This window comes from Microtus oregoni, unplaced genomic scaffold (assembly GCF_018167655.1).
Source record: "Microtus oregoni isolate MIOR12 unplaced genomic scaffold, Mior012 000004F_ref0000308, whole genome shotgun sequence".
Classification (NCBI taxonomy): domain Eukaryota; kingdom Metazoa; phylum Chordata; class Mammalia; order Rodentia; family Cricetidae; genus Microtus; species Microtus oregoni.
The window spans coordinates 35,196,139-35,216,399 of record NW_024543063.1 but is presented as its reverse complement, the minus strand read 5'-3'; the positions used below and the strand labels follow the sequence as shown (position 1 = coordinate 35,216,399).

Here is a 20,261-nt window from a genome sequence, read left to right as displayed (position 1 = left end):
ACCTTTAAACTAAGGGCCAGCCACCTCTGCAAGCAGCTAAAATCTAGAGAGAAAAGAATCTAGTATCCAAGAGACCTTCACCTGGGGGGGGCGGGGGGTCCCTATTGGTGAGAGTCATCTCAAATGTTCCCAGACCTGATCTGTGCAGCTCTCTCAGACAAGATGTCACATGATAGGGCCTGTATTCCTCAGCACAAAACAGGTACCTTAGTCACCCTGGTGGCTTTCCTCCAGTCTCAGTGCTATACTAGGCATTTAGAGAACTCAGTTAAACACAGTTATTATTGGGGTTACAGTTTGAAGGTGCTTCTTAGTTGCAAAATTGTTCTCCCTGACTTTTCTTTCTTGTTCAGAATGCAAACTGAGGGTGTGTTAAGGCCGCAGCACAAACTTCTTTCTACAGCCCTGAGCTTGGGCAGGAATGCTAGATGCTATCCAGTACCTGCCAAAACACATGAGAAAAAGGGAGAGATGTCTCAGCCAGCTGATGGGGAAAAAGTGGCCATGCTGGGTTCAACAGAGGTCCCCGGACAGCACCTCTACCCTCTCCTTCCTCACACATTGTGGATCTATACAATAGGAACCACTAGAAGCCATTTCAGCCTCAAGGAATCATAGTGGGTAGGGGTAGAGGACCATACAGTCTCTGCTGTCAGCGGCTTCCACCGCATCTCTTGGCGTGCGCTGATTGGTTTTTCTAAATCAAGGCCGAGCCATTCCTTCTACGGCTGTTCTTCAGATGACAGGCACACTGTGCTTCCTACATCACATCTCTGAGTTGCCAACTGCCTCCCAAGCTTTGCTTTGTTTTTATTAAGAAGACAATCCTCTCTCTCTGTCCCTGTCTCTGTCTCTGTCTCTCTCTCTCTGTCTCTGTCTCTCTCTCTCTCTCTCGTATGGCCCCCTCTCTACACATGACGTCTGTCATCCTTCTGTCTTAGTGGGGCACAATCTGCCCCATAGCCTGAGCTAATGGGAGTGATCACCTGCGCTGTATGTCAGCTATTGGGCAGCTGTGTTGGTCCGAGATTGTTCCAGGGGAAATAGTCACACTACTTGAGAAGACCCTGCAGCCCATAAAACCCCAACCAGGTGACTTCCATTTAGGATGGCATCCTCCAAACACCTTCCCTTGCCTTTGCTGAATCACAGGTAGCATGATCTTCACTTACTGACATTTTCAAAGAAAAAATACATTTAAGAAGCTGTAGCTTCAGTGGGGCTAAGGCATTCATCTGAAATGATTTCAGGTCATCCATGAGTTCCAGACATTGGTAGAACAAACTGTTCTGTTCTAAAGTATTTATGTGCATGTGTGTACATGTGTGTGTGCACCTATGTGCACATGTGTTTGCATGTGTTTCATTGGAATTGTTAAATTATGTTGGACTACTCAAGATGACTTTCTGGGAGCCCATGACCATATCTCCGAACTGAAGCCCAGGAAGCATGGCTGGTCCTTATTAGAAGCCGATCAGCTATCCTTAAACCAGTGCCCATTGCTCGTCCCTCTTCCTGTTTGACCATAGTGTCCCTGATCTCAGCCTTTAATTAGATAACTTCATTGTTTATTAACAAAGAACTGAGTGTCCCCCATGTGCCATGTCCTACCCACAGCAGCAAACGGAACAGAAATCTTGTCTGTTCAAGCACTTCCTAGAGACATGGACATGGTGATATTAGTGCTAAGGGCTCTGTGAATGACGAGAGAGAGTGGTGGGCGTAGAGGATGAGGTGAAGGGAAGGCACCCATGTCTTTACTAAGGTCATCAAGGAGGTCCTCACTGAAGAGGTCCAGGTAAAGAGAACTGAGAGGCAGGAGAGGACTGAGTCCCAGAGATAACCCCCACACCAGTGCAGTAAAGGCTGGCAGTGGAGCTCTGATACTTTGATACATGAGCATAGCTGGGACACCCAGCCTTAAGAAGAGGATGAAGCAGCACACACGGGAGTATTTACCAGCCACAACACGTGCCATGCTTGCTCATAATCACATGCACAGGAACTCACTGTTCTCTGAGTGTTCCTGTTGGATTTCCTTGTCAAAGACTCTGTATATAAACTGGTAGGCTCTTTCCCAAATGGCAGACTCAGGACCTAGTACCCTGTCACTCTCTGTCCCAATCCTAGGCTTCAGAAGGAAGTGATCTGGTCTGACTAGCCAGCTCTGCTTTTGGACAGGTCACCAGAGGGCAACCCAGGGCCACAACAGAGTCAGGTCTGAGGATGACATTTTTTAATGATTTTTTAAAAAATTTATTCTCTGAAAATTCATACATTTATAGAATGTATTTTGATCACACAGCTACTTCCCTCCACCTCCCCCATGTGCTCCCCATGTCATCTCCCTTCCAACTTCATGCCCCATTTGTTATTGTTCATGTTACCATTAATAACCCGAGTCCAAGGTTGTGGGGCCATCTACCGAGTCGTGGGAAATCCACCAGGACTGACAGCCCCAAAGGAAAGCGATTCTCCCTTCCTCAGCAACCACCAGCTACCAATAGTTCTGAACCTTGGGGGACTTCTCCACCCATGAGCATGACATTTGGGGGAAATTGACAGCATGGCATAGAATGAGGATGAGGGAACGTGGGTAAGACATAGTAGAGATTGGGGTACAAAGAGAGGCAAGAAGTTAGCTGTGCAAAAGCTGAATGCATGGCTGAGGAGACTCAAGGTTTTCCTGACATCAAGGTGATGGGGGCGGGGGTCTTAGAAAATTCTAATAGGAGCTCTATCTGATCGTGTGAGACCATGGCTGCTCTGCGGAATCTGGAACCTCCATGCTCTGGCTGACTCCTTCCCACCAAGGAACAGGCAGAACAGAGCGAGAATGCCAGGCTTTCAAGTGAAGATGATTGACACATTATTTGCTTTAGACACTGCTTATTTTCCAAGCCTCAATTTTACACAAAATTTGTCCTGAATTTAGGCAGTAGGAAGAGGAAGAGATGGGGAGGAGGGGAAGGAGGTGGAGGAGGAGGAAGAGGAGGAGGAGTTGTTGACAGTCTCGATGGAACAGCAGCCAGCTTGAATCTCCTGGGAGAACTGGTTCAATTGTTCATGTTGATCACTTCCAAGTGGGAAAGGCTCCAGGATCATAATGCCGATTTTGTTAAGTTGCTTTCTCTGAACTGCGGTTCAAATGAGTGCATAAATATTTGGCTTAACCTTTCTCTGGGAACTGTAAAAAAAACTGAACTGATAGAAGAGATGGGAATAGAGCGTCCGAGGGGAAGAAGTTTGGCAAGTTAGAAAGATGCTCAGTGTGGTATATTTCAACTGTGTCCAAGGGCCTGAATAATTTATTTTCCCCTTAGATGGCAGAAACCTTCAAATCATGCCACAGCTGTGACAAAGCTCAGTGGGGGAGGGGGCACTGAGAGAATTTAAAGATGATCCTGCCAGGAATTTGATGTACAGAATGGTGACCCTTAGATGCATATAAATCTGGGAAGTGAGACTTTGAAGCCCTTAATTCTTGCTCTGCCAATGACATGGTACCAAGGTGAATGCTTTCTGATCAGTCTTCATGGAGAAGGTGTGAGGCAGGGGTTCACTTTTGGAACCCTGTCACTAGTTCTGAACTCCATGGCGGTTGATCTCGTGAATGTCCCTTGGCAGCTTCCCACATACAACCAGTTGTCTACCTGGCTGAGTACCCTGGCGATGAATGGGTTGGATTCAATCCTAAAGTCATTATCCAAGCTGATTTTGGCTTAGCAACATCCTCAGGGCTCAGTTTCTTCTTCTGGAAAATGGATATTAATATTAACAGAAACTGGATATTGAAGAGTTGGTGTTAGGATTAGGTGTACTTGTAGTTATAAAATGCTTAAACTAATGTGTATTGAAGAGTTAGCACAGTGGCTTCTGACACCATCATCACTCACAGTATCATCACTGCTATCATCATCATCAAGGAGCAGTCATGAGGATAGTGCTTTCCTTGTTGTACTGAGTGTGTCTGTGTACCCGACCAGGTCCTCTCTAAGACCACTTGCTCATCATTGTCCTTTCAGAATAGACATGGTTTCTGCTTTACAGAGGATGGGCAGAGCTCTGAGAAGTTGTTGGATTGTTCTTCTGTCCACATTGTTTGTAAGCTCTGACTGGAAGATGCGAATGCATCCCTACCTATTTCCCCCCATCTTTTTTTTTTTTACCAGTTAGTATAGGTCAGACTCTGCTGCAGGAATAAGCAGCTCCAGATTTCTTTTTGTTTTTAAAGATTTATTTATTAATTATGCATAGGGTTCTGTCTACGTGTATGCCTACATGCCAGAAGAGGGCACGAGATCTCATTATAGATGTTTGTGAGTCACCACGTGGTTGCTGGGAATTGAACTCACAATCTCTGGAAGAGCAGCCAGTGTTCTTAACCACTGAGCCATCTCTCCAGCACCCACAACTCCAGATTTCTGTTACAGGGTTCATGTTTAATCAAGTTCCATGTCCACTGGGGGTTAAGTGGGGCGTACTCTTTGGCATCTTCATTCTTTATTTGAGATTTAGGTCGATGATATCACCGCTAGTTGGTGCATGGCTGGCAGGAAGACAAAGAGATCTTGGCCAAGCACATCAGCTCTCCTAAAGACCTTGCCTAGAGTTACCTAAAGTGACACATGCCACTTCTCCTTCACAGCCCAAAGCAGGGCAGGCAGCCACAAGCAAGGGGGCAGGGAAACATAGCCCAGGTATCTAGAAGACAAGAAACTGGAGCCCAGGGGGCGGTCTAAGAGAACAGCCTACAGCCATTCATCTGGTTCTGGAGTAGAGCATTGGCAGATGAAGAAGCCCTGAAAGTTTCCACAGAGGCCGTCTTTGATTTATGGTGGAATAAGAAGTAAAATCAATGAATATATTTGGGAAGACTATAATGAATGGTGTTGGGGGGAACCTCCCAGTGTGCAGTAAGCATCTAGACATTCAGGAAGTTTCTCTTAAGGCTCATCAGTTATTCTGTTGGGCACAAGGACTGAGACTCAACAGTGACTTCCTTTTTCTCTTGCTCTGCTACAGCTTCTTCCAGTACACCTCCCACGTTGTATAGCACTGGGGTTCAGGGAAGGCCACTGGGGCTTGGGGAAGGTCAGCTGCAAGCCTTTGAGGGCTGTGAATAGTCTCAGAGTCAAAAACAAAGAGCAAATGTTTTTAGTGGGATAAGGGGGGAGACAGGGAGAGACAACGTCTGCAGAAACTGTGTTCCTGAAGGGTAACAGCTTACTAAAAGTTGGGGAGAGACTGTGAAGCCTGGTGAGGGGCGGGGTCAGGACTTGGCATATATTGTTAGTAGATGTGGATGGACTTCCACAGTGACAGCCACAGGTGGCGGGCTGGGGATGTCTTGAGAAAGACATCCTTGAAATATTATGGATTCCTGATTGGAGGCATCAGAAGTCCTTAGCCAGGAGAGCATTCTTGGGGCAGGCAGCCCTGTTATCACCTCTTCTCTGAACTTTCCAACTTGCTTCTCCCAAATGAAGACACATGATGACAATCTTAGGACCCACTGGAGATTGGAAACCATGAACTTACATTCCTGGCTCACTGGGGTTCACCCACTGGACACTCTGTTGCCCGGGCTTTAGCATGCTGTTCCTTCTCAGAGGCAGCTCAAGGTGTCACCTCCTTGGCCAGTATTTAAGCCATCACTTTGGAACTGGCTGTTGATGTATCCACAGTGGTGGCTGATGACACACTCCCTGAGGGCTAGGAATGCAAGCCAACATGGTTGCCACCCCATGACTGTACAATCTAATCATAAAGAGGGGAACTGGGTCACAAAATGTGTGGGAAATCCCAACAGGTAGGTGCTGGGAGCTGCAGAAGATTCCAGAAGTAGAATTTTAGAGATTTCCAGTTGGAAAGATTCTTTGGAAACTCAGGATTTGTCCCCATCTAAAGATAAAGAGCAATGGCCCAAATGGTTTGTTATGTGGAACACAATTCCTACAGCTCGCACCCTGATCTAATCTCCATGCACCTTCATGTTACAGGGAAGACACAAAAGGAACCTGGGTAAAAATGTACCATACCGGGTTAGAATGCCTAAAAATCTGGAATTCAACATGAAAGCAAGGACAGAGAGGGCCTGAGTCATGGCACCAGTAGGAAGTATTCTTACACGTAGATAGATACAGACCACATGTCCTGCAGAGAGAAACTCGTTTACAGTAATAAAATGGGTAATTGGCACTGAGTCCACATCCACTCTCGTGCTGCCATCTCCACTATGTGTGTCCAGAGCCTTTCGATGAAACATTATGATCATAAACAGCTTGGAGAGGAAAGGGTTTATTTGGCTTATGCTCCCAGATCACTGTTCATCCTTGGAGGAAGACAGGACAGGAACTTAGAGATCTTGCCTAGTCTGTGCAAGGCCTAGGTTCAACGCCTGGTGGTATAAAAGCAGGCAGCCCAGAATACTTAGGTCTTCTTCCCAAAGCAATGAAAGGGGGAGTAAGTAGCAGTTAGACAGTGTTGTTCTTGGGACATGCAGGCAGGGGAGGATATTTGTTTCGGAACCCTTCAGGTATTCCCAGCTTTGTAAAGGGACTTGTGTTATTAATACAGCCACACAGAGCTTCCTTGAGTATGTAAGAGGAGTAATTAGAGCTCGGTGTACATGCTAGCTTACAACATGCTAAACTCCTCCACAGATTTGTTGTTGACGTCACTAAGGCATTGCGCTTATCATCCATGGGTCCTCTGAAGTGCTATAGAAGAATTAACTAGCAGTTGCAGTTCAACCCCTGGCATGCCTTGGAGCTTGCAGATGCTTACCTTAGGATGAGTAGTATCTCAACAGCTGCTACATCCATGGTTTCTTTTATTCTCATGATGCCCAGCTACTTTTAGGTCATCCATGAGGGCAGGTGTGCTGGCTAGTTTTATGTCAGCTTGACCCCAGCTAGAGTCATCAGAGAGGAGGGACCCTCGACTGAGAAAATAATGTAGACAAGCCTGTGGGGCCTTTTTTCTTAATTAGTGATCAATGGGGGAGGGCCCAATCTATTGTGATGAGGCTACCTCTGGCCTGGGGGTCCAGTGGTGTATAAAAAAGCAGGTTGAGCAAGCCATAGAGAGCAAGCCAGTAAGAAGCACTCCTCCATGGTCTCTGCATCAGCTCCTGCCTCCAGGTTCCAGCCCTGACTTCCCTCAGTGAAGGAGGCCTGAGAGTTGTAAGATGAAATAAACCCTCTTTCCCCAAACTGACCTTGATATTGGTGTTTTATCACAGCAAGAGAAACCCTAAGACAGAAGCCTTCTTTTTCCTTTACTCTTCGTGTTGAGACAAGCTCTCAGTACATTGTCCAGGCTGGGTTTGAACTCACTCTGTGGCCAAGACAAGCTTGAATTTGTAACATAGGTGACAGACCCATGTTAGCAGCACTGACTCTTTTCTAGTTTACTTTTTTTTTTAAAAAAAAAGTGTTTATTCAAAAGACCCTTCTGCAAATTATAAAGAGAGTTGGAAGACTAGGTCCCTATGTGACTCCTATGCCATACCAAGAAACGAGGAGCTCAGAGATGCCTGTGGAGATAGGCAGACACACACACACGCACACACACACACACACACACACACACACAGAGAGAGAGAGAGAGAGAGAGAGAGAGAGAGAGAGAGAGATCAGGACAATAGACCTTTGCTTTAAATTTGTGAGCTTACAGAACACTTTGCGACCATATAAAAACATACAGAGAAAGTTACAGTTCTTCACTTATAGAACTTTATCTGATGTCTTCCAAACCCTAAGCCCAGAAAATGTGAGATGAAACCAGACATGGGGAAAAATAGGGCTGTCTGCCACACCCACAGAGGCGGCCTTCTCTCAGTCTAGGTTGAGACCTGGGACTCAGAGGAAGGTGAGGCCAAACATCCAGGGAGCAGAGCAGATGAAGGATTCAGGAATGGGAGGTTCCTTCCCCCACCCCCCAGCACTGAGTTCAGGAATATGAAGATGGACCAGGTCCCAGAAGACACCATGGGAGCCAAGTCCAGCTCACATGGGCTGAGGGGGAGTGAGAGCAGATGGAGACGCATCTGGGAGGGACCCTGGGCTTTGATCCCAAAAGCCGTAGGTAGTTGCAGAAGTGCTGACCGGAGCACGAGCCTGGCCACACTTGGTTTGTGTTTAGAATGATCCTTATTGCTGTATCTGAGCAAGGCAGTGGGAAGAGAGACCTGAGACGCACAGAGGCCCATCAGCAGGCCCTGTAATAGCCACTAAAGCCTAACGCAGGCACTTAGTGAACACCTGTGTGCCACCGACTTTTCTAGGTAGACAAAAAGCAGATACCTCTCCAGGGGGTGGTGTCAAGAATCTGATGACAGAAGTCAGAAACTGGTCCAGCGAGGAGCTCCCATGACAGGACTTTGACTACATAGTTCTGAGACAGTCTGTCCATTTTCTGGATGCAAAGTCAAGACAACCAATTTCAGTATGATTATAAAATAAATAAATAAATAAATAAACAAAAAAGCAGAGGGTCCCGATGTCAGCGCCCTGGATTCAGCTGCCTCTTCCCACCTGTACAGCCAGCCAGAAGCCTCTATCCCCAGGGAAGCAGCAGGACTCTGAATGCTGTTTCTAGGCTTTTCTAGCAAGTTGGCACCTGGGGTCCTTATTTCTCATCATCGACTTTTTCCCATTCTAACTCCAGGATAAGAAAAGAAAAAAAAAATCCCGCTGTGCAGAGAACTGTTGAATTACAAAGGGTAATGGGCAAAGCCCGCTAATTGCAAAGCTGCTTAGAGTAACGGGTGTGAACAGCTGTTGGGGCTGGCCTGCAGGGTTGGTTCTGGTCAGAGGAATGAGTCAGAGGGAGGGGAGACACAGGCGGCCACACCTGGGCGACCTAGCGGAGCCCTGTGCAGCACTGTAAGGACAATCCAGCAGTTCTTGAGTTGCAAAGCCCTGGTGAGGTGAAGCCAGGGCTCAGAGCTGCAAGCATGGTACATCACACATCTCTCCTGCCTCAGTGCCACCGACCAGTGGCCTGGAAACCCCAAGTCACCCAAAGCAGAGGATGAGTGTCCTGTGATGCTCTTCCTAGGGAGATGTGAGCACACATCTACCAAACCCAGAGGATGAACTGACAGCAGACAACCGTCTGGAAGCCTGCCCTGAAGAGCCAATGAATCTAGTAGGGTGACTAAAACGAGTAGGGGTAGCGGGCTGCTTGTAGAATAGACTTATTAAAAAGGTAGCCACATGTCCAAAAGCCCACCCTAGAGCAGGTGGGTGATAGCTCTCAAAAGGTAGAGCCCTGGAGCTGACTGCAGGACCTGCAGGCAGCTGGGCAGATGGGAGAATCTCCTCCAGGGCAGCCCAGCTGGTGAATCTGCTCCCAGAGTCGTTCTGTTTCTCTGTCCTTCCGAGGGGGCCTTGTGTGTCTTCTAAGTTTCAGCTTTTCTGGGTGAAGTTTGTTCTGATCCTAAATCTCATGAGCCCCCCTCACCCGCCCAGCTCTCCCCACCCAGCTACCCCTGGCTTCCCCTCAGCTCCCCCTACCCAGCCCTGCCCCCTAGTTCTCCCTGCCCCAGCTTTCCCCCCAGCTCTCTCCTTTCCCCACAGCTGTTGCCAAGATACAATAGTTCAACCAAGAGGAGGATAGCTTCCCAACTTGAGTCAGGGACTCTTCAGTATATCAGCAAAGTCCCACTGGGATCTCAGCAAATGTAGCCCAACATAAATCCCAAGTACACTTGAAAATGTAAAGAATTCTTTCTTTTCTTTTCCTTTTTTCTTTTTTCAATTTTCTTTCAATAGATCAACCTAGTGGTTCTCAAGTGTGGATTCCTTAGACCGCCATGTCCCATTGCAGCGTCAGATAGCTAGAGTCTGAATAGAGGTGCCCAGTTTCCCCTGAAGAGTGTCCCCCATTCCCACACTTTTCTCTCCAACCTCCTACAAGCCCATGTACCTATGGCACAGCTGGAGATGGTAGGGTGTGATGTGATTAGACATCCACTCTGCTTCACTGAGCTCCTGGGAAGAAGCTTGAAGAGCTTTTGCTATCATTATGTTTAAAATGGAAGGTGGGGGCTGGAGAGATGGCTCAGCGGTTAAGAGCACTGCCTTCTCTTCCAAAGGTCCTGAGTTCAATTCCCAGCAACCACAAGGTGGCTCACAACCATCTGTAATGAGATCTGGTGCCCTCTTCTGGCCTCCAGGCATACATGCAGACAGAATACTGAGAATACTGTACACACAATAAATAAATCTAAAAAATAAAAATAAAAAATAAAATGGAAGGTGACAAAGAGACCTGGTTCATTTTCAAAAGAAGTCTCCAGAAGGCAGTAGCAGGAACCCACTTTGGTGAGAGTATGTGGGTCGGGGGCAGCAGTCTTTCCAGAGCAGCCAGAGAGGTGCTTGGTCCTCAGGCTTGAGTGTGAAGCAGAGTCACCATGGGAGCAAGGTATGGTGCAACTCTCCAGGGCCAGGGTTTCAGGGCAGGAGGCATAGACATGTCCTTGTACTCCAGGGCATGCTGATGCTGACCAGGAACCACAACTCAAGGGACTTTTGTTGATAGAACAGGGCCCTCCACGTGGGCTGGTGTCCCTCGGGGTTCCATACTCTGGGAACACTATACCGGGCTGTAAGTGTTCCCTTCAACACACAGCCCTGAGGACTGGAGGCAGATTCCACACATAGATTAAAAAGCTGGGTTCTACAGAGGAGAGGGAAAGGAAGGAGAGAGAAAAAAGAAGATGGGAGAGAAGGAAGGGAGAGAGAGAAAGAAAAATAAAAAGAGAGAGAAACAGCCCTGAGCAATGCTAAGCTGAGGCCCAGCACTGGCAGCTTGCTGTGCCCCTGGAGAATAAGTCCTTCTGATCCAGCAACAGTCACTTATTATTAAACAGGTCCCCCTCTCTCTGCAAACTCTGCTTCTGTAAGGTCAAGTGGTTCAAGATCTCAGAGAGAGAAGGAGGCAGTGACCCTGACCTTATCAGTACAAGGGAAAGCCTCCCCAGGAGAGTTTCCAAGTCTCCAGTTCAGCTTGCTGTGAAGATGTCTGCCCCAGGAGGCACACTGAGCTTCTCTTCTTCTAGAAGGTTCTGTGCCCCAACCCTCTCTGAACAAAGGAGGATGGAGAAGAGAACAGAGAACAAAGAAGGCCCTCCCTGGTGGGTCCTTACCCCCAGTCAGTGTGTGGCAGGCCCATAGGACCAGGGCTACACCTCAGATGGGGTTACACCCCAGCAGTTTTAGGACACGGTGTTCATTTGCTCAGACTGTCTTCCTGGTTAACCTTCTCAGGTGTGCTTAGGGCCAGAAAGAGGAGCATGTGGATGCACATAGGAGGGGTGATATAAGGGAAGCATCCCAGTGGCCCATCTGTCCCATCCACCTTGCTAGGACAGTCATCTCCAGAACCAGACAAGTTTGTGAATTTAAATAAACAAACAAACAAATAAATAAATCTGTCCCTTTAGAAGTGGATTTCAGCCAGCCAGTGGTGGTGAATCTCTCTGTGAGTTCGAGGCCAGCCTGGTCTTCAAGAGCTAGTTCCAGTTCAGTCTCCAAAAGTTACAGAGAAACCCTGTCTCAAAAAAAAAAAGTGTATTTCCTTTTCCATTATGGCCAAGAAGCTTTTTATGCCTGGAGGGATCCATCTCACCCATGAGCAGCAGTGTAATTTTATTGCAATTATTGCTATTGGAATTGCAGTGCTTAGCGCTGATTTATCAGGCCCCATCTGGGTGCCTCGTTTTTGCTCTTTAGTTTTGGGGTTTTGTAGTACAGGCTGAACCTAGGGCCTCTACCCTGCTAGGCAAGGACTATTCCATTAACATACATCCCTAGCCCTCTTTTCAAAGTTTTACTTTGTGGCAGGCTCTCACCAAGGTCCCCAAGCTGTCTTTAAATCACACCGTAGCTCAGTCAAGCTTTGAACTTGAGATCGTCCTGCCTCGGCCTCCTGAGAAGCTGTAATTATAGTACCACACCCAACTATACTGTATCTTTAAACCCTCAGCCTCCCTCCCCACCCCTACTAGTGATTGTCCCCATTAAGCCCCTGCGGAAACTGGGAACCATAGAGGTAAAGACCTGTCTTTGAAGGTAGGGTTCTGATATGTTTGCATGAATACATTTGCTCAGCTGATAGTCAGCTGAACAATATGGTGGACTCTAGCCTCAACGGGAAGCCCGAGAAGTTCTGGGTCTTTGACATCCTGAAGTCTCTAAGCAGGGGGTGGGGGCTCAGGAAAGGACTGTGTGGTGGGTTAGCTCCAATGAAATCGGGATTAAAACATCTTTTCATCTAAAAAATCACGTCTCTCATTAATGATCCTATTTTCCATTAATCTTAAAAACTCAAACAGAGATAATTGGTGTTTAATTAAAACCTTAAGTAGATTTCAATAACGAACATCTTAAAATAATGACACGAAAAGCAACCAAACCCATCTTCTGGAATTGTCTTGATGTTCCTCTACTGGCCCTGCCTAATAATACGCCATGATGCTCGGGCTGCCTTAGGCACCACTGCCACCTGGTGCTTGAGTGCAGAATTGCAGGCTTGGTACTTGCTGTGCTGCCCATGGAGGGTGCTGACCTAACCAGACACCTGTTCATTTGTGAAGCAGTTACAGCTGGCCGTACATCATCCCTCTTTTATCTGTGCCTCCCCGTTATCTAATACAGTCATGGTCTTTAAACTGTTTTGTTATAACCAAATTAGCATGGGCAGCTCTGATACATACGACAGTGACCTGAGATATGGCCCTGAGTGGGACACAGAACTAGCTATGGAACTAGCTTGTACCAGTATCGTGTCAGCTCTCTCCTTGACTGCACAACTTCACATGCCATAAAAGACCCCCATTTTTATCCTTACCTTCCGTCAACTCTCCTCTGCTCAGAGTGTGCTCGAGACTCTCTGTTTCTGGAATTTTCCAGGCGTCCCCTCGCCTGCCAGCTGTCTTTACGGTTCCTCATGCTCAGAATTGCCACCCTCTGTCTTTAGCTTCTGCACTTAGTCTCCAGACGTCCAAACAAGGGCAGCAATCACGAAGGACAGTGTTGCACAGTGGTGTCCGAAGACTCTCTTTTCATTGGTGTAAGATAGTGACCAGAGCCAGCTTGCTTACTACTGTTCCTCTGTTGGCTCTATCCATTACACTGTCTGAAGTGTAAAGGAAACAATCACACACAGCCTCTCTCAGCAGAAGCCTGCCACCCAGGGGAGCAGTGGAGTAGGTGGTACTAGCAACGAAAAAGTAACTTTATCCAGTGCCTGCCCAGTGTGGGACTGGTGAACAATGGCTTCTACCGACACTTAGCCTTGTTTGCAGAGAAAACCAAATCTTCCTCCATTAAAAATAATCCAAGTTCCTGTGTGTACTTCCTGGCTTCTTCCTTCTTGCTCCATCAACCCTGGTCTCCTCAGCGATGCTAAACTTCCCCCGTGTATAAACAAAGCTAAACCATGATGCTCTTTGGGGCAAGGTCACTCTTGGTTCATGAGGCAGCTTTGTGCTGGCACCTGAGATTAGTGGACTGGTCAAGGGGCGTGTGTGATGGGCTTTCTCTGTGTCTTTCGGATTGTTTTAAACATCACTCTGTTTCTCCGACCAGGTAGTCGATAGTGACAGACCTGAAGGGTCCAAGTTCCGGCTCACTGGAAAAGGAGTGGATCAAGAGCCTAAAGGAATTTTCAGAATCAATGAGAACACGGGCAGCGTCTCCGTGACACGGACCCTGGACAGAGAAACGATCGCTACTTACCAAGTGAGTACTGGGTATCTGCTCACCCTGTGCATAAAGATGTAGATGGCAGAGCAATTTCTTCCCACTGAGCCAATTATTTCTGTGCCTCATCAAATCCACAAAAGTGTGGCTTGAGGTGCTTCCATGAGGACAAAAGGAGAGGGTAGCGGCGAGGGGCTCCTAGCTCATCATCAGAGCCTCCAAGCCTGCGTCAGACTTCGGCTGTAAAGACCAATGAGAGTGATGCTAGAGGCTTCTCAGAGGAGGTCAAAGCCCTCAGGCCCATCTGGCTTTCAGAGACTTGATGGTGATCAGTGCAAACCCTCAGACGAGATAATCCTACCTTTAGACATTTATCCTGATGAAATCTGAAGGAGTCGGTGCAGTTTTGTACAATGTAGGACATGGTTCTTAGCGTGAAACAGGGAAAAGTGGGCCGGGCGGGTGTGTGTGTGTGTGCGTGTGTGCGTGCGTGTGTGTGTGTGTGTGTGTGTGTGTGTGTGATCAGAGTGTTTAGGAAGGCAGCTTCCTGCAGCATTTCAAATATTGCAGTGGGGACTGGAGAGGTAGCTCAGGGGCTGAGAGCACTTGTTGCCCTTCTGAAGACCAACTTTAGATCCCAATATTCATGTCTAGCAGCTTGCAATCATCCATCACTCCAGCTCCCAGACATCCAATGCCCTCTTCTGACCTCCACAGTCACTACACACACACACACACACACACACACACACACACACACCACATACACACCCACTCGCAACAAGCACACACACGTGCAAGTGCATGCACACACAGAAATAGAAAATCAACCTCTAAAATATCTGTAAGGAAGTAATATGTGGAAGTGTCAGTCACATGGGAATACTCAGGATCAAAGACAGAAGGCAAACACATATGATGTCCTCACTAGTTAGGTAGTCCTTGACACGGATCAGGACAGGTGTGCCTTTAGAGCCACCGTCAAAGAAACATGTAAAAGTCATCCGTGCTTACTAGAATGGACGTCTCCTTAGGAACGGTGGTAGCAATGCTATTGCTGTGGTTGCCTGTGGCAGCTGTGCAAACCATGAACGCTCTGAAAGTACTGTGTGTTGGGACTGGTTTTAAGCATGTAATTTGTTTCGTGTAATTCAAGTCTCAGATTAGTTCATAAGTAAATTAGGTACCTGCCCTATTTTCTAATGAAGAAATCGCATTTGGCTTGTGAATACAGACCTCTTGGGTGTTGCCGGCTGGGATGTTACTCTTGGTGGACTTCTCCGGAGTCTGTACTCCTTTGTCAGTATTATATACTAATGGTTCCATTGATTAAAATTATGTGAAAAGGTAAAGGAAGGAAGGGGGAGCTGGGGAGAAGGAAACAAAAGAGGAGGAGAAAACTCAGTGTTGTGGTTGCCTTTGAGGATATACGCTTTGAGTTTGAACCCCTGCCCACCTGCCTTGTTCACCATGAATTTCAGTAAAGAGATGGAAGATTGTTGGCAAGAGAGGCGTCTGCTGCTGCTGGCCATGTGTTGTGCTCTGGGGTCCCCACCTGCTAGAAGGTTCTTGGGTCTTGGTCCCAGGAAGATGGGTGCCTCCATTTCCCCCCTGAGAAGTCTTTCCAAGGACTTTCTGGGACTTTTCTGAACAGGGGGCAGCACCCATCCCTGTGTACCAAAGATGAGCTGGGTGAACCAACAGGAAGTCTGGCTCTTGTAAAAAGTTGATGCTAGGCCCACAGTTGTCACCGACTGTGACAATAAGCAGAGATGGCTTGGTCTGTGTCAGCATCAGCACCAGGCTATGGATACACACTGCTTTTCCTCCTCACACCTATCATGGAATATTGATGACGGTTCAGATATGAGGCAGGAGATGGTGAATCTGATTTCTGAGCTCAGTAGCTAAGAGCTCAGGGATCAAAAACAAGCCAACAAACCATAACGACAAAAACAAAATCATTCAGACCTCAGGATCCATGCTTCCTCCTGAGCCACGTGAGCTTGGACAATCCTCACCCTCTCTAATCTTGCTGTTATTTTTCCATAACGCACAGAGGGTGGTGGGTGCCTCTCCATACAAGGCAAAATGGGTTTCCTTCTGCAAACACTTGGCACAATGCCCAGCACTTAGCAGGTTCTCCTAGATCAGAGCTACGCTTGAACATCATTTTCTTGAATGTTCTTAAGCATTTTAAGTTCTGTAATTTTCTAACACATTTGACTTGTTGACACCCGGCAAATGCAAAACTTCGCTCCATTCTAATCTTAAACAAGAGTTCTGGATTTGCTGTTTCTTTATGAAGTATGGGTATTAGGCTGAATCCATAGCTCAGGGTCCTCCAGAGGAGTAAAGAGATAGGGGCTATTAAATAAAGAAAAAGAGATCTGCCAGGAAGAGCCTGCACCCTGGGAGCTCAGGTTGCGAGACCTGGGGAATGAGAATTGGTAGGAGTCTGGGCTGCCTCCTACAGAGATTAATGAATAGGAGGTGAGGTGTGCTATCCAAGGCAAGGCCTTGTGGCCTATCTGATATTTGTAAGATCTAGAATTAGTTTATAGGATATCACCTTGCTGAGAACCTTTAATATCCTGGGGAAGACTCTGGGTACCACATACTTGGCCCACCTCAGTGTGAACCTTCTCCTTAGGTGGCAGCAGCCTTCATCTCCAGGAGCAGTCAGAAAGTTCCCTGGAGGTAGGAGACTTTGAGGGACAGTCACAGCAGCCATTAGGGCTTGGTTCATCAGGCAGCGTAAGGGCAGCCATGTCCCTTGGTTTGATTGTGCCAGAAACTCCAGCTGACCGCCTCTCCCAGAACTAGGTGGTGTGTTTTAGGGTCCCCGTCCACCAGCAGGTCCCATGCTACTGGGCATAATGGGTTTTGGTCCCAGGAGAATGAGGGTAGAACAATGGCAATACTGTCACTTTTGATTCTTACGGAAGCAAGCAGCCTTGGCAGCCTGGGTTCTCGTGCCCTGTCTCCCCCCACCTCAGCTCCTCTTTTCAGTCTCCCTTCTGTGGCCTTTGCCCTTGAGGAGGAGCTAGGGGACTGTCATGGGGATGTCCTTAAACACAAGGATGGAGTACCTCCTGCCCACTTTGAATTTCCTTGGGAAGTAACCTCCTGTCTTAGACTGAGGTCAGATCCACTCTGGTTGTGACGTTCGATGTGGTTGGGAACGGAGAGGCTTCTTTAAAGCATGCATCCAGGGTCTCCACACACCTAGACTTTCGCTTCTCCTCTCCCAAGCTTCAAAAGCTGAGAATGTGTGGGCGTGTGTATTGACATCGTAATTGCTCTAATATAGCTGTTGTTTGTTTCCAAGTTAAATAGCACTGTTCACGTGCATGCCCAGGCCCTTGTGCCAACAGATCCCCCGCCCCAAATCTAACCAAAAGAACTCTGATGAAAGCCTTGGGGTGGGTGAATGAGACACAACTTGAGATACAGCTGTGCTTGATGCTAAATGAACACCAGCGTTGAAAGCTATCATTTGTAAACATGGCACAGTGGACAGTTTAGAACCTCTTCATGTACACACTCTTATCTGTCTCACGCAAAAGACAGAATAAGAAAGAGCTCCAGGAACAAGGAGCAGAGTGGGCCTCCTATCGTCCTAGGTACCCAAAAGGCTAGGGCAGAAAAACCACAAGGGGAAGACCAGTTAGTGTGACAGACTGAGTTCAGAACTAGTCTGGACAATCCAGTAAGGTCTTGTCTCAAATAAAAACATGGAAAGAGCTCTAGAGACGCAGTGTAGTGGTAGGGACACCTGTCTAGCATGCTCAGACCCTGGGTTCAGTTGTAAGGAAGGAAGGGAGGGAAGGAGGGAGAAAAGGGGAGAGGTACGAGGGGCAAGTAGGAAGGATGGAGAGAGGAAGGAAAAAGGGAGAGAGGGGGAAGAGAGAAAGTAAAGAAAGTAAAGAAAGAAAGTAAAGATGGAAGGAGTAGGAGGGGGAAGAGCAGAGAGAGGGAGGGAAGAAGGGAAAGGCTGAAGGGAAGGAGGGGGGAGAAAGGGAGGAAGGAAGGAAGGAAGGAAGGAAGGAAGGAAGGAAGGGAGGGAGAGAGAAGAAAGTATTACTATCCAACCCAATACTCAAAGGTGATACCAACCTAATACTCACAGTCACTGTGTATTAAATTCAGGATCCATACCAGTCTCACAGCAGCTCCAAAGTCTTGCCTCTAAGTCCCTTCTTCCTGTTTTCACCCCCAGCATCTGATCCAGATTCCGTAGCCTGTTTCCTAGGAACTGTCCGAATTGGGCCGAGAGAGGATCTGACAGGCTGTGTGATCAATGACTTGAGCCCCATCCTGTCCCGTGACTTACTGCCACCCTACCACCATCCCCTGCCCCAGTGCCCAAAAGGGCTTCCTGTGGTTCTGACCCGAAGTGGCACCTGGAAAAATAATTTAGCTCTTGCAGTATTGGGAGCTGACATATTAATGCAAAGCCTCCTGAAATATCACTCATTATTATGCATTTTGCCAGTGTTTGAGTGATTTGTGAACTCTTCTTTGGAATAAAGTACTGTAAATGATTCATGAATGACCAAGTTTATGAAATTCTATAAAAATATTAGCGGGTGGTAATGATTCTCTCTCACTGTGAATGGAATCTGCTGGCTGTGAATTTATCAATATGGGGAGACAGGAATGGAGTGGGAGACTGAGTCAGTTAGGCAAGAGGGGGGTCCCAGTGGAAGATTTGGAAAAGTCTCCATGGGGGGTAAGAGACGAGACAAGAAGCATGGCCAGTCAATGTCAATGACACATGCCACTCTGATCAGGTTTCCGTGGTAGGAGATGCACAGATAACTGGGTGGGAGGGTAGGGGAGTGTCTGGAAGGAAGATGGGAACTAACTGTACGTGTGCCTATTGTGTTCCTGACAACCTCCTGGGATCCATGACCTCCTGGGATCTCTTAGTGGTTACTTTCCTTGTTGCTACAACAAAGCACATGACAAGAAGCCACTTAAGGGTAAAGGGGGTTTGTTTGAGGGAATCATTCCACTAGGTGTGAAAAACTGGCCTCAGGCAGCAAAATCACTAGAGGCAGGCTGGTCACAACTCACAGTCAGGAAGTAGGAAGGAAATAGGAAGTGGGGGCTGGGCTGTGAAACTTCAAGTCTTGCCACAGGTGACCCACTTCCTCCAACAAGGCTTTAGCATCCCCTGCCCTAGACAGCGCCACCGGCTGAAGGACCAAACATTTAAACGTGTGAGCCTTTGAGAAGCATTTTACATTCAAACCATTATAGTCCTTGGCACATAAAGAATGTTTACTATCTTCACTGACAGGGACCAAAGGGGCTCCCGAGATGTAGTGTTATACTGACGTCGGTCCCAGCCTCCCATGAACATTTATGGTTTTCCAGGGTCCACCATAATTATTTATGATTATCTCATTTTAACTTCACAAATAAGAGCTTGATGCTCATGTGAGTGGCTTTGCTCATTGCTGGGGCAAAATGCCTGACACAGGCGATGGGGAGAGGAAGAGAGGAGCTGTTTTGACTCACAAATTGAGGAGGTAAGTTCCATCATGCTGGGAAAGGCATGGGAGCATCCCGTCACATTTCGTCCACAGTCAAGAAACAGAGACAGAGAGGGATGCCAGCGCTCAGCTCGCTGACTCAGTGCTGGATCCCCGCCCATGGGATGGTGATTGCCTCTTCTTAAATGGGTCTTCTTTTCCCAATTACACTCTTTGGAAACACCTTCACACAGGAACTTAGAAGTGAGACTCCCCGGTGATGCCAAAGGCGAACAATACAGCGCACTAAGTGTATCACGCAGGCAGCAGGGGCATCTGGGTTCTCGGTCTCCATCTTGGTTACGTTCCTATTGCTGTGATGGAATACATTGATTAAGGCAACATATAAGAGCAAGCTTTTAATTGGGTTTCTGATTTCAGAGGGTTAGACTCCATGAGGTCAGAGCGAAGGCATGCTGACAGCTGAGAGCTCACGCCTTGATTCACAAGAAGGAGCTAAAAGCATGCACTGGGAATGGTGGAAAATTTTGAAACTTCAAAGCCCACTCCCAGTGATACCCCTCATCTCCTCCAGTCAAGACCATACCTCCTAATCCTTCCAACAGTTCTGCTGGGGACCAGGTGTTCAAATATACGAGCCTCTGGGGGCTGTTCTCATTTGAACAACCAGAGACTCAGAACATGGAAGCACCTCAGCATCAAACACGCACTCTTATTTTCTCCTATGCAACTTACCCTCCTTGGAGCCAAGTTCTGGGCCAGGTTCTGAGTCTGTGGTTATGAACAAGGCCATAAAATTGGAGTACACCCAGCACTCCCGTTTCCCTGCTTGTCTCGCTGCCTTCAGTCATATGGTCTCTGCTTCGTTACTAACCAGTGCCTGGCTCCAAGACGATCAGGCAAAAGATGCGTGCGTGTGGACAGGCCGTTTCCATCTGGAAATAGACCCATCTTAAATGATGATCATAAGACATTTGAGAGGTACAGGTGCTTCCAAGCTAGAGAGTTATCTAGAGTATTATCTTGTGTATAATGATTCTAT

At 47.5% G+C, this 20,261-nt stretch overlaps 1 protein-coding gene across 1 annotated transcript in view; it reads left to right on the top strand.

The window, feature by feature from the left end:
- The window catches only part of Cdh13 (cadherin 13), a 949,947-nt gene that overhangs the window by 514,660 nt on the left and 415,026 nt on the right, over window positions 1–20,261 (top strand). The window contains exon 5 of the mRNA XM_041650745.1: window positions 13,602–13,754. Coding sequence (XP_041506679.1) covers window positions 13,602–13,754 — 153 coding nt within the window. The remainder of the gene's footprint in view (window positions 1–13,601; window positions 13,755–20,261) is intronic.